At 34.9% G+C, this 13,432-nt stretch overlaps 1 protein-coding gene across 3 annotated transcripts in view; it reads right to left on the reverse strand.

Annotated features, from left to right (window-relative positions):
* Lrrk2 (leucine rich repeat kinase 2) overlaps positions 1–13,432 on the reverse strand; it is a 127,592-nt gene that overhangs the window by 92,231 nt on the left and 21,929 nt on the right. For 2 of the 3 annotated variants that reach the window (XM_027934119.2, XM_071609969.1), the window contains exons 8-14: positions 12,589–12,708; positions 11,897–12,033; positions 11,721–11,800; positions 10,304–10,410; positions 6,084–6,213; positions 3,792–3,916; positions 405–511 (exon numbers count right to left, since the gene is read on the reverse strand). In XM_027934119.2, coding sequence (XP_027789920.2) covers positions 405–511; positions 3,792–3,916; positions 6,084–6,213; positions 10,304–10,410; positions 11,721–11,800; positions 11,897–12,033; positions 12,589–12,708 — 806 coding nt within the window. The remainder of the gene's footprint in view (positions 1–404; positions 512–3,791; positions 3,917–6,083; positions 6,214–10,303; positions 10,411–11,720; positions 11,801–11,896; positions 12,034–12,588; positions 12,709–13,432) is intronic. The other variant, XM_071609970.1, reaches the window with a different exon arrangement.

The raw sequence follows: 13,432 nt of genomic DNA on the forward strand, positions 1-13,432 counted from the left end.
TTGTTACTAGCAATCAAAAGAAGTTTTTCAAGTCCATAGTTGACAATACACTTACCTTATCTGGACTGAGTTTAGTATTCATCTCATTGCCCTTCACATCTTTTATTTTTTTTTTTAATTGTTTTTTGGTTGTAGATGAACACAACATCTTTATTTATTTATTTTTAATTGGTGCTGAGGATCAAACCCAGTGCCTCACATGTGAGGGGCAAGCACTCTACCACTAAACTATAGCCCTAGCCCACCCCAAACATCTTTACTGTCACCGTATGTACTAACCACATGACTTGCTACTATCATAATAAACGGAGGGTGGAAAACTTAAACTAACACAGTCCTCTAGATCCCAAAATTTAGCATTCTAGTTAACAGTATAAAGACAGAAAAACTTATATTCAACATACCCTGTTCAAAGCTGCTAAGACCAGTTTGTGAATATCATTCTTGAAACACTGTTTTTTAACCATATTTAGCTTATGCTGAGATTCATCACTGGATTCTTCTGGCATGCCTAAATGCAAGAACAAATAAATACACCCACACTGAACAAATCATCACTTATTAAAAATTTTCATAATTTATTCAACATCATGCATGTATACATTTTTCTAGTAAGTATTTCCTTATCAAAGCACTAACACCTTAAGGAATCTCTAAAAATAGTTCATCATTGTATGTAAAATAAATACAATGAGTATGGACGTTTATTGAAATTAAAGTAACAAGTAGTGGGCTGGGGATGTGGCTCAAGCGGTAGCGCGCTCGCCTGGCATGCGTGCAGCCTAGGTTCGATCCTCAGCACCACATACAAACAAAGATGTTGTGTCCGCCGAAAACTAAAAAAAATAAATAAATATTTAAAAATTCTTTCTCTCTCTCTCTCTCTCTCTTTAGAAAAAAAATAGCAAGTAGTTACTCGTGGTGGAAAAATATTCTGTAGCAAACAATCTCTTGTTTGCAGGAGTAGGCTGTGGTTTAAGATTTTGGAAGGTTTTTATGCAACAGTGGAGAACTTGAGAACATCTCAATGTTATTGGGACACAATATAAAAAGGTCAGATATGAAATGCATCATACAATAAAAATAGCTGAATAATTATGAAAAAATAATTTAAGTTTCAGGATTATGATTGCAGAGAGCATGTCATTAATTTGAAGTCTTCTAAAGACTGCACAAAGAAAGTTATTTAAAGAAAACATACTTCTTATTAAGATACTTTATAGCTGAACTATTCCAAAACTGTTGAAAATAGCCAAAAAATCAATTGTATACTATAATAGTAAAATTATAATGAAATAATATTTTCCCAAATTTTAATATAATTATTAATAAAGAATTAATCATAAGTGTTCGATTTTATAATTTTTTGAGTAAGTTAATTATAAATTAATTTATAATTTTATAAATGACTGCATATAGCTTTTCTTTTGCCTACTAGATATTTGAATGCCAACGACATGCCTGGGATTTTTCTATATGCTGAGAATACCACAATAAAGAAGGCAGGCTGGGTTCCCATCCTCCTGGAACTTTGATTCTTCCTTTAAAATTTGTTACAACAGGGTCTGACATTCACTATAGCTCCATGTAAGGGGAAAGTCCCTTAAACTCCCTGTGTCTCATTTTCAGTGACTGAGACCATGTAAAAGTAATACACAAGTTTGTTATTAAAGAAATCTGGATATGGTCTATTTCATCAATAAATATCCTAGATACCTTATAAGGACATCAACTTAACCTATTGAAACCAATGTTATATTCAATCTCAGCACTACCAGAGTACGGATACCATAGTCACTCCTCTATATGTAGACTGATACAGTGCATGTTAAGTTGTGCTATGCTACAGCATGGTATAGTGGTGTAATACAGCAACACAGAGCAGAGCAGATGCTTCAGCCTCTACCTAAAGGGCAAATACTTACATACTGGTACATTTATAAAATGTATCTATTAAAATATTTTTCATACATAAATTAGAGCCCTAAAGTAATTATTTTCAAGACTACCCTGAATCATCCCAATGATTATTGACTAACAATGCTGCTTCAGGGTCAATTTGCAATCAATGGAAGAAAAAATATTGTATCCAAAACTTGTTATTTGACTACTTAAAAGACCATTATTTCATTAACTAACAGACTTGATTCTGCATGTCTTTTGTTTATCTTCACAATTCCAACCCATGGCCTCAAATGAATGAAGTTGACACCTTTAATGATAACAAAAAGGGGGTAGTGGTTGTTTTATTCTAATCCATAAACAAATTTTTAAAAACTCATAATAGTATATAAGTAAAATTATGTTTGTCAAAATAATATGTCCTCATGTTTAGTAGTCACAATGTCAAATAAAACACCTAATCATCTCTTAAATCCATCCTGTCTTTCCACTGCCCCTTCATCCACTGAACTAGCAACAACCTCCAGCCCAAATCCCCTACTTAGTCTCTCTCCCTGCCAATCATCCTTTACACCATAGTGCTATTGCTGAAAATTGCAAATGTGGCCACTACACTACAATTTGTAAGCACCGTTCATAAATTTGAACTTTCATAAAGGAGCACAAATTTCTCAGCAATGCATTCAACGTCCCTCATTTCAGGCCTCCTTCTGTTTGTCCACACTGATACCCAAGCACCTCTCTATTCATTCTCCTCACTCATCCCAAACCATGTGAACTTTCTCCTGCTTGAAAAGTCATCTAATCCTTTCTAACAGGCCAGCACTCAATTTCAACTACCAAAATCACCCTTCAATTTCAAGTATCAAAATATCTAACCTACTTTTTTGAATACATTATACATACCTCCATCAATAGTCTTTTAATCTTTCACATATTTATCTATGATAGATCTCACACTGTCTTGTGATTATTTACATGCTCTATCTATTTCTGATCTCCTATAATACCACAGCACGCGTTTCTTTCATTCATCTTTTGAACCACAACAACATCATCAGAGTGTTCAGAATATAAAAGGCACTTAATAAACATGTGCTGAAAATGTGAATGTGTAACCGATGTGATTCTGCAATTTGTATTTGGGGTAAAAATGGGAGTTCATAACCCACTTGAATCAAATGGATGAAAGATGATATGTCATGAGCTTTGTAATGTTTTGAACAACCAATAAAAAAATAAATAAAATAAAAAAAATAAACATGTACTGAAAGAATGCAGGAGCAGGTGTCTTCAACTGGGCTTTGCAGGACAAATTACAATAGATATAAGTAGGAGGTAAAGGGGACAGAGGGTAGAAGCCACTAGAGTTAATGAGTAAAAGTGACATGGGTATATTGCAGAAAAATAAATTCAACACAGAGGAAAAGAAGGACTGAAATAAAGTAAGAGAGGACTATGAAAGTTAGTTACTATTAGTTCAGGCAAGTTTAAAAACGAGGCTCAAACTTGAACTTGGATGATGGCAAGAGAAATAGAAAAGAAACATCAGAGATAACTACCCCTCTTAGAGAAAGAAAGCTCCACGTTTTTCTGAGGCCACAGCTCAGTAGTAGAGCAACTGTCAAGCATGTGAGAGGCCCTGGGTTCAATCCACAACATTACCAAAAAAAGGAAGAAAGAAGCACCAATAACAATACATTTTTTTAAAAAGGTTTTCTTATAAATTATCCTATTTGGCTCTTCTTCTACATTATTATTATCTCTATTTTTATTTTTGGTTGGCAGAAAATCATCCTTTAACTTTTGCCTAGAAAGTTGAGGTTTCATGAAAAGTTAAGACCCTATTGAAACTGCTGTCTCTTCCCACAATCACTTTTGTAACTTACCTGGCACTATAAAATGTAAAATAGCTCGAAGTGCCTCCAGCTGCACTGATAATGATGTCTCATGACTTTTCATAACTGTTATTATTTTGGGGACCACTGCTGCCATTGTATCCAGCGAAGTGTTACTGGAGAAATAAAATTGACATGTTTACTAGAAATACAATCTGATTCAATTTTACAAACACCAAATTGAAACAAAGGCAGAAAAACAGAATCAATATATTTTACCAGGAAAGACTATCTAAAGATTACTTGAATTCAGTGATGTGAGCATACATAATTCAAATGAACAGTGTTCAATTAAATACTGTCCTTAAGAAGTAGAATTCACAGTAACCCATGAATTTTTTACTTAGTTTCATAAAATTCACACCTTTCTTCTGATCTACATCTGGGTCACTATCAATAACCCTAAAATGAAAGTGTTATTACCCCTATTTTCCAGATAAAGAATTTAGGTGGCTAGATATTAAACTAGAAAGTAACAGAGTCTAGCCAGTACCCAGTCTTGTCTGATCCTACGAGACTTTTCCATCATACCAAGTTGCTTCTTCCATATTTAACAACACTAGAATTTTTAGCTGGTGTTCATAATTAATTTTAGTTTATATTAATGCCTTGGTTTCTTTAAAGTATTTACACATTTCTTCTTCACCAATGAGCAAATGTCACTTGACTAGATCTCAGTAGGTACTTTGAACTTTCATAAGGCTCTCTGCTTTGCATGTGCCAGGTTAACTGAAACTCATAAGTATCAAACCATGTCCTTACTTGGCATGATTCCACTTTCACTGATATATATACCCTCTCTTTCATCTTAAAGTCTCACTTAGAAAGCATCCCTTCCTTGGAGCCTTCCCTTCTTTGGTAATGCTAGCTGGGTTCCTTCGCTCTTACACACCTGTCTTCTATACCTCTGTCTTTGCAATAGTGTCACACTAAAATGTAATCCTCTCCTTGCATATCAATCTCCCCAGTTAAACAGTGTTTTGGGAGGCAGCATATTGTCATAGTTAACTTCAAATCTCCAGGACTGGAACTCTATGCATTTTCCATATGAAATTGGCTTGCTCAGGATCCATGTAATCCTAAACCAGGGGGGGTGCCTATTTTATAAAGGTTTTTGCCCCATTTAGGAATATTCACACACTTCTAGTGCCATAAAAATCAACATTTGCAAAAAGATTTTAATTTAAGTGTTTAAAAACAACATTATAATAATGGAAATATGCACAATTAAGTATAGTAGCTGGACTGGTGTTAAAAACAAGATAACGCCAATCCTTATAAGTCTTATATGTATGTTCTTACATACAGTTTATCATGCTATATGCACTTCATTTATTCACACTAATTACAGTATTCATAATAGTTATGATTTACTGAGTGCCTGAAATGCACAAAGCATTATTTTAATCTTTTTATAAAATCAATTTATCTAATCCTTACATTATAAGCAACTTACAAGGTAGTTATTATGATCCCTTTTTATAGATGAGGAACCTGAAGTTTAGCAATCAAATAGTTGGCTCAAATTAGTGGCAAAGACAAACAAATCAGTTTTTACTGAAATATCTGTGCCATTTATTTCTTTTACATATAACAGTTTCCTATACAGATCTTTTTGTCATTTGAAATTTACTCAGAAAATGCCAAAATTATCTTATACTTTTTAGCTTAATAAAATGTAAAAAAAACACTGAGCATCTTATGCAGTGGGCATCTCTGCATGTAATTCAGATTTAGTGTTTTAAAACATTTTTTTTTCCTTTAAAGACAGAAGTTCTTCCCCCACATCAGTCATCCCAGATTAAAAAAAAAAAAATCTCTCTGCTGTACCACTAACCAGACACAGTTTTAACATTACTGGACTTGATCTAGATGTGACTAAAAGCTTCCATAGCTACAGAATGAAAGCAGGCAGATAAAATTTCATTCAAATGAAGGATGAAAATGCAATAAATTAGAAGCTACATCCTGATTTTTTTCTTTTGCATCTTTTACAATTATGCAATAATGTGAACAACTGTTTTAGGTTGTGCTGCAAAGTTACCATTTTTCAAAGCATAGTCAACACCAAGTATGAAGCACAAAAACAAAGCACATCTCTACAATCTCTGCCATTCCTTTCAATATTCAAAGAAGTATCTAATATTAGCGATGTGATATTGAAAAAGGTTTATCTTCAGTGTCTTATGTTTTTGTTTTCATTCTTAGGGAGATGCTTGAAATAATAATATTCTGCCTAGTTCAATACTAGATGTACTTCACAAGTTCACAAATCTATATTACCTTCCTTCAAAAAGATGATTTAGCATTTTACAGCCACTTTCAGCCACTTCTGGAGAATGTGTATGCTTCTGCATTAACTCCAAAACATTCAGGTATATTCCTTTTGACAACAGGATTTTTCTAAAATTAACTGCAAGATATTTGAAGGTTACTCATAGAAATTAAAGCACATTTTCATAAATTTATAATAAGGTATGCAATAATAAAATTGTTCAGATTCCTAGAAAAGCAAATACAAGAGCATATATAACTGATATTTCATTCAAAATGTAAAGATAATTGATGTTTATTTCTTTAAAATATATACCATTCATTCTACTTTATAAAAAATTTATTAATTATTTATTAAGGTGGGTTTTTTTCTTTTGTGTTTGTTATTTTGTTTTGTACTGGGGATTGAACCCAGGGTGCTCAACCACTGAGCAACATTCCCAGCACTTTTTATCTGAGACAGGATCTAAGTTGTTAAGGCTAGACTTGAACTTAAGATTCTCCTGCCTAAGCTTACTGAGTCACTGAGATTACAGACACATGCAACCATGCCCAGTTTTGTTAATGTTTTGATTTAAAAATTGTTACTCACAGAGTAGACCTATTCCAATATAATCACCACTTCCCAGTCCATGTGAAAGGGACGTCTTGCAGAAAAATGCTAAATAACACTCTCCAAAATAAGAGAATCAAATTTCATTCTAATACTTAAAACAAGTTTAGGAAATAATCATACTTCCACAGAACCAAGACTCGCCAGGTATGCTAGACATAGTAAGCCGGGAATAGGTCACTGGTGTGAGGAGATATAACCATTCCCTCAGCTCTTGGTAGGAGGAGGGGCGGGGAGCCAGGGCCTAGAACCAGCCTAGGTTTCCTTGAGCTACTTTGTCCATTACTCAAGGGGACTATATGAATGTGTCATTTCTATGCATGTATCACATGCAAAGGGATAGAAAACACCAACATGAAGCATAAATAATTACATTTATTTTCAGAAAGCAGTACCAAAACTTCAGAAATGCATAGATCTGCGTAACAACTGATTGTACATGTACAATCAGTAGAAAATGAATATATTCCAGTAGTAATACCTAATATTACATAATATATTATCTAATAATTTTCTTCTTTGAAATAAACTTCATTCACTAAATACAAATCCATTGCCTTGAAGTTTTCATATAAGTATGAATTATCTTGAAGCCTCCGTATAAATATAAATTCCAACATTATACACTGTAATTTAACACTTTAGAAGTGGCCAAAAAAAAAAAAAAAAGGAAACTTAGAAAGCTTTGAGTTTTGTTTTTAAAAGTGTTATCAATCTCATCCAGGGCAATTGCACATGCTTGTAATTCCAGTGGCCTAGGAGACAGAGGCAGGAGGATTGCAAGTTCAAAGCCATCCTCAGCAAAAGCAAGGTGCTAAGCAACTCAGTGAGACCCTGTCTCTAAATGAAATACAAAATAGGGCTGGGGGTGTGTCTCAGTGGTCAAGTGCCCCTGAGTTCAATCCCAGGTACCCATCCACGCACACCAAAACAAAGATAAGACAAAACAAAATAGAAATTGAAATGATATACACATTAGGAAATACTGTCAAAACCTTAAAACTCAGACCTTCCAAAAACATTCAGAAAAATCACACATTAAAATATGGTAAGGACTGGATTACTTTGCTTGGTCACATCAGAAATTGCTGTAAACCCTCCCAAAGTGGCTAGTTTCTAACCAAGGAGATATTTTAAAAGATAAAAGCTATTCTGGACCAGTGGTTTATAAACCTTAGTATGCATCAGAATCCCCTGGAGGGCTGCTTGAAACACAAGAGGCTGTTTACCAACTCAGTAGAGGCTGTTTATGCCTCAGTAGATCTGTAGGGGGCCTTCGAACTCACATTGTTAAACAAGTTCCTGGACAATGCTGCCACTCACTCCATGGACCACACCTTAAGAACAACTGTCCTAGACAGTACCCAATGCGTGCCCCAGAAGTTGCAGACACAAGACCCGAAGGAAGAAACTTCATCAAAAAGTCACTTGAGAGTTTATAGGGCATTTACACATGTTATGTCATTTACCAGCCACCTACAGAATACTATTTGAACTCATCCGCTCTATTTAAGCAGGAAATTATCTGCTTCAAAAGGAAAAACAAAATAAAACAATCAGCAGCTTCCTGCAAGGTTGGATTCAACAGTCCCCTACTTCACTGGCTACCCAAGCACAATTCCATCTCCTCTGACTCCTAACATATCAAATCTTCCTTGCCATATATTTTTCTTAACTGCCTCATATTATGTATTTTAGCTAGTCTTATTATATATCTTCCCTATAGAGCTTCTACTCCACTAGGGTTTCTATGGAATGGCACGTTTCAAGTCCCTGGAGGATTGTCTAGCACATGGAAGGAGTACAAAGAGTAACAATTAATTAAATATGGAAAATATCACACAAGATGTTGGAGCCTTGGCCAGTTCTTCTGATTGCCAATTCAGTCATTTTTCTAAGAAACTGTATACAGTCCTCCAATATTCCCACGAGTCTTTCCATGAGAAGTTGCCTGAGGAAGTTGGTGAACGAGCTGCTCAAGTTCTTTCATAAAAGCAGAACACCAACGACAGTACAAAAGTAGATGAGGACAGCTTTTACGTGGCGCATGGCCAAATACAAAGAAGGAATGCACCAGAAAGAGCAGAGAACTGATTCTGAACCAATACACCAAGGTTGGCTGAAACTCACTAATCCTCAGACCTTCTATTCAGAAAGAGTCCAAATCTCACAAAATCATGGCTGCTTTGTTTACATCATAAAAGAGATTTCCAAGTGGTTAAGAATTACAGCACTCATAGGACAGTGTTTACATATATAAAATCTGTCCCCTCTCTAAGGAGAAGCACACAGAAGCAGCCCAGTCGACTCCTCGTTTTCCAGAGTGAAATCCCTACCCAGGCCTCTCTAACTGCACAAAAGAATATGCAATTTCCTCTGGGACACTCCTACTGATTCATCACGCCACCAGCAAGCCTGTCCGTCTCTCAGAGCCCTTGTCACTGCAAGCCTTTCATTAAAGAACCATTGGAGAGATGGGGTGAGAAAGGAGGAAAAGGAAGAAGGGATGATTTTCTTCTTGGTTTGACCTAACTAACAGTATAAAGAAACACGCATGAGGTGGTTTCTTGATTTCCTTCATTCTACCCAGGCCCTCTACTAAAAGCTGCTGCTTATGCTGCTCTGTGATTCAGATTAATCTTTCAGTGTTTTGTTTCTTTTTTTTTTTTTCCTTCCTCTAAAAATATCTTGCAATTGCTGCCAAGTCTCAATGCCTTTATGATGAGTTTTCTCCTGAGGTTTTCTGGCAGTATTTCCTGTTTATGGGGGCAGGAATCTGAACAGCCTGAGCCATTATCTTAAACCTAAAGAGTCTTTCCTGGGGTACTGGAGCCATTTTTCTCTCCTTAATCATGGAAAGCTATAACACTTATAAGAATTACATGTAAAGGACCATTTTCAAGACAAACTGAAGCATAAACATTTCATACTGGACAACTTTACCAGATTTTAAAATGGTGAATATCTCTCTACCCAGTCGCATTTCTATAAAGTTAATTCTTAGAAAATAAATGGACCAGGCTGAGGTTATGGCTCAGTGGTAGAGTGCTTGCCTCGCACATGCGGGGCCCTGGGTTCGATCCTCAGCACCACATAAAAATAAATAAACAAAATAAAGTTATTTTAAAAAGAAAATAAACGGACCATTATACATACAAAGAAAAATGGGAGGAAAAAGCAACATTTTGGTGTTTTTAATAGATTCCAAACATTCTCATTCAAAACAATAAAGTCCATTAATAAGATATAGGTTCTTAAATAGACTATAGGCATAAGTTGGAAAACTATACCGCTATTAAAAATGATAATGAGAATATACATTTATCCACATGAAAAAGAAAAATATAAAATGTGGTTATAAAAGAGTATAATATGATTCAATTGCTGCAAAAAGTATGAAATATATTGTGTATATCATGTGTCAGTACATAGAGGTCCAGAAAAATATACATCAAAATGTTTATTTTATTCTTTATCCTTTACCCACATATCAGTATGTCCAAATATCAGCTATACATATATTAACAAATTTGAATTTTTATAATATACAGCTTTTATAATAAAATATACCACAAAATGTATTTTTTCATCTGTTATACAATATGCTACACCTTACCATTTTGTTCTAAGAGGGTCGACAATGCATTTGCAGATGCCTGGAAAACTTCTTTTGATGAAGAATGCATGAGCATGGACAGCATCACTTCCCTATGAGCTGGGAACCTTTCAAAAATTCAACCACAACATCATTGGTAACCTTTTCAATAATGAGCTCAAATTTTCACTATTACCCAATAACGCTAACTACAAATAAGGGCATAAGATAATATTTTACATTATCTCCACTTACAAGAAGGAATTGTAGTTAAATAGCTTTCTTATGCCTCCTCCACTTACAAAAATGAATTATAAATAGCCCATTGAATATTAATAAATTAAATTTGTGTCTCTTCAAAAGCTGATAAGCAGAGAACAAATAAAAAATAAAATAAAAATAAAAGCTGATAAGCAATAGAGAGAAAAGTCTCAGCAGATACATACAAAAGTGATAGGAGGAAAAAGTTAAAGTGGGGAAAAGACAGTTTTGCCAACAAGAAAGGAAAAATTAAAAATTGTAAAGAAACAGAGCAGATTTTAGAGGTGTGGAACATAAATATATTTCTCTTAATAACATGCTTATTTTAAAGTCCTCCTATGAATATTGAAAAATAAGTGTGTTAGGAACTAAAATTTACAAATTGCAACTTGAATCTGCCTTAACCAACACTGTTCAACAAGGGATTATTTGCATGCTAGTTTGAGAATTCCCATTTCTTTTCAGAAAGGAAATGTTTGATTCAATAGCATCTGTGTCATTATCATGAGTTCCCTTCTTATTGGCAGTGGATTTTTATACAAAGAGGCTGTCAGGATTTGAGATGCAAAATATTACTATTGCAGTTTCCAAAGTTTTTGCTATTTTAAAACCCAAAGGAAACCCAGAGCAAAGAGCAGAGCATAAGCAGCAGCCATAGTGCACAAAGGCTGGTGAGGTTTGCACAGCCTTCCCTTGAGCCCTCAAGAAGGGCCAGCTTCATGTTGCCATGGAAAGAGAAGCCCATCAGCACGGACATGGGAAGTGAGCATGAGAAGATCTCTGACCAAATCCAATCCTGATGCTGACAACCTGCTGACTAGTCACCACAGAGCCAGATGGCTCTGCGACTTCTATCATCTGAGATGAATTAATGTGGCATTTTACGTGATTAGCCAGAAAACTGAAGGATCCTTTGTCCATGATTCACAAATGACGGAACAACTCTGGATTCCAAATCCCTCAGTAATAACTCTTACATGCACCACCGTTTCTGACTATGGAAGGCCCTGAGATCAAAATACTAGATACCTACCACTAATATGCAGCGATACTTAAGACACACATGCCCACATTAAAAATATTCCTACCACTGAGAGTTATGGTTAAGGTATCTTATATGCATTCATTAAAAATATATAACTGAAATTTTCTTTGGTATAAATGCAGAACTACTGACTGGCCATCTTCATCTCCAATCTTCTCATGTAAACTGTTTTGGTACATAAGGAGATTATTTAGTGCCCAGCATGCGGCCTCCTGGATTTGGGGAAGGAAAAAAAAAAGAAACTCATCAAAATATAAATTATCAAAAAACACAATTTTGTATAAGTGTGATATTTGTGAGAGCCCAACCTGCACATGTTTGTTCTTCCTATGCCACGTTAAGGCTCGGTAACAGGCTTCCAGCCAGAACCATTTATCTTCTCCCTCCTCTTCATCATTGTCCGGATTCCTTTCTTCTAAGTCTTGATTTAAGAAAATGGTCTCAGCTTGAAAAAATTTTAAAAATAATATATGTATTTCATGTGCATAAAATTCAATGACAGTATGAATAACCAAGTTGAAGTCCATATTTTGAAATGTTGACAACAGAGAGAGGTGTTCTTCAGTGGCAGCCTTTGTTAAACATAAAGCACTTTTTAAGATATTACACACCTCAGAACACTGCCATCCCACATACATAGAAGAAAACATGAGGAAGTGGTTACCATAAAATCCAATAGAGTAGAAATAAAGTAGAGGAGGATTATTTAAGATTAGCCACATAATCAAACAAAACCCCATATAAATTAAAACACCTAGTTGATGAGCACCGAAAAGCATTTAATGCTTTCTCCTCTGCGTGTGGTCCTCTGACCATTGTGATCAACATTATAATGTCAACAGTCAACCTCAGATGCACCATGAGAATTTCCTTTTGGGGGCTGGGGGTGGCAGCTCAGTGGTAGAGCACTTGCCTAGTGTGCACAAGGCCCTGGATTTGATCCCCAGCACTGAAGAGGAAAAGGGAAAAAATAAAATTTCCTTTTGGTAAAGTTACTTACTGAGAAGTGCTAAGCAGCTGAGTGCTGAGATCTGTAACGGTGCGTTCTTTGGATACTGCTGCACAGCTTTCACCACAAACTCGTGTACCTCGTTTAATACCAGGATATTAAAAAAATTACCTACAAGTTAAATGACACATTAGCTAAATTCTCATCCATGGAACTTAAATTGCCTTACACAATATAACAGAATTCAAATCAATAAGTTGAAGTAGTGATGAATGTATTAATGCCATTAAGAAACTTAATATGGTTGAGAAAAAGGTTGAAAAAAATTGTATGTGGTCATTTAATTATCTTGGATAAGAGAAGTAACTGAGCAAAAATTAATGATACAAAAGTTTGTTTTATGATATATTTGTGTTCTTGGACTCGTCCCATCATCAGCACATAAAAACAAGATGTCCATTATATACTGCACTACAATATTCATTGTACAATTTTCCTGTCTTCTAAAAGACAGAAGTTAAAAAAAAAAGAAAAGAAACTCTCCCTCTTCATTAAATTATTTTATAAAATACCCTCACCTGAAGGGATACTGCTCAGAAAACCCATTGGCACACTTACCACTATTTGATCTCATCTATGATCATCTTTGAAAACAAAACATAAATTATTTCATCACCTCTAACTCACCCATTCTAAGAAATTTAACAAAACATCCAAAAATATAAATTCTTATGATGATAGAATTTATGTTGTATTCCAAAAACATGTGACTCTTTTTGTTTCTCTTGACACTCACTAACAACCAGGAGTACTATTTATCTGTAAGTACAATTCGATGATCCCTGAGACACAATGCAAAATGGAAAAGATCCTGTATGAGGAAAAGCCTGAAATC

Source organism: Marmota flaviventris, chromosome 3 (assembly GCF_047511675.1).
Source record: "Marmota flaviventris isolate mMarFla1 chromosome 3, mMarFla1.hap1, whole genome shotgun sequence".
NCBI lineage: Eukaryota > Metazoa > Chordata > Mammalia > Rodentia > Sciuridae > Marmota > Marmota flaviventris.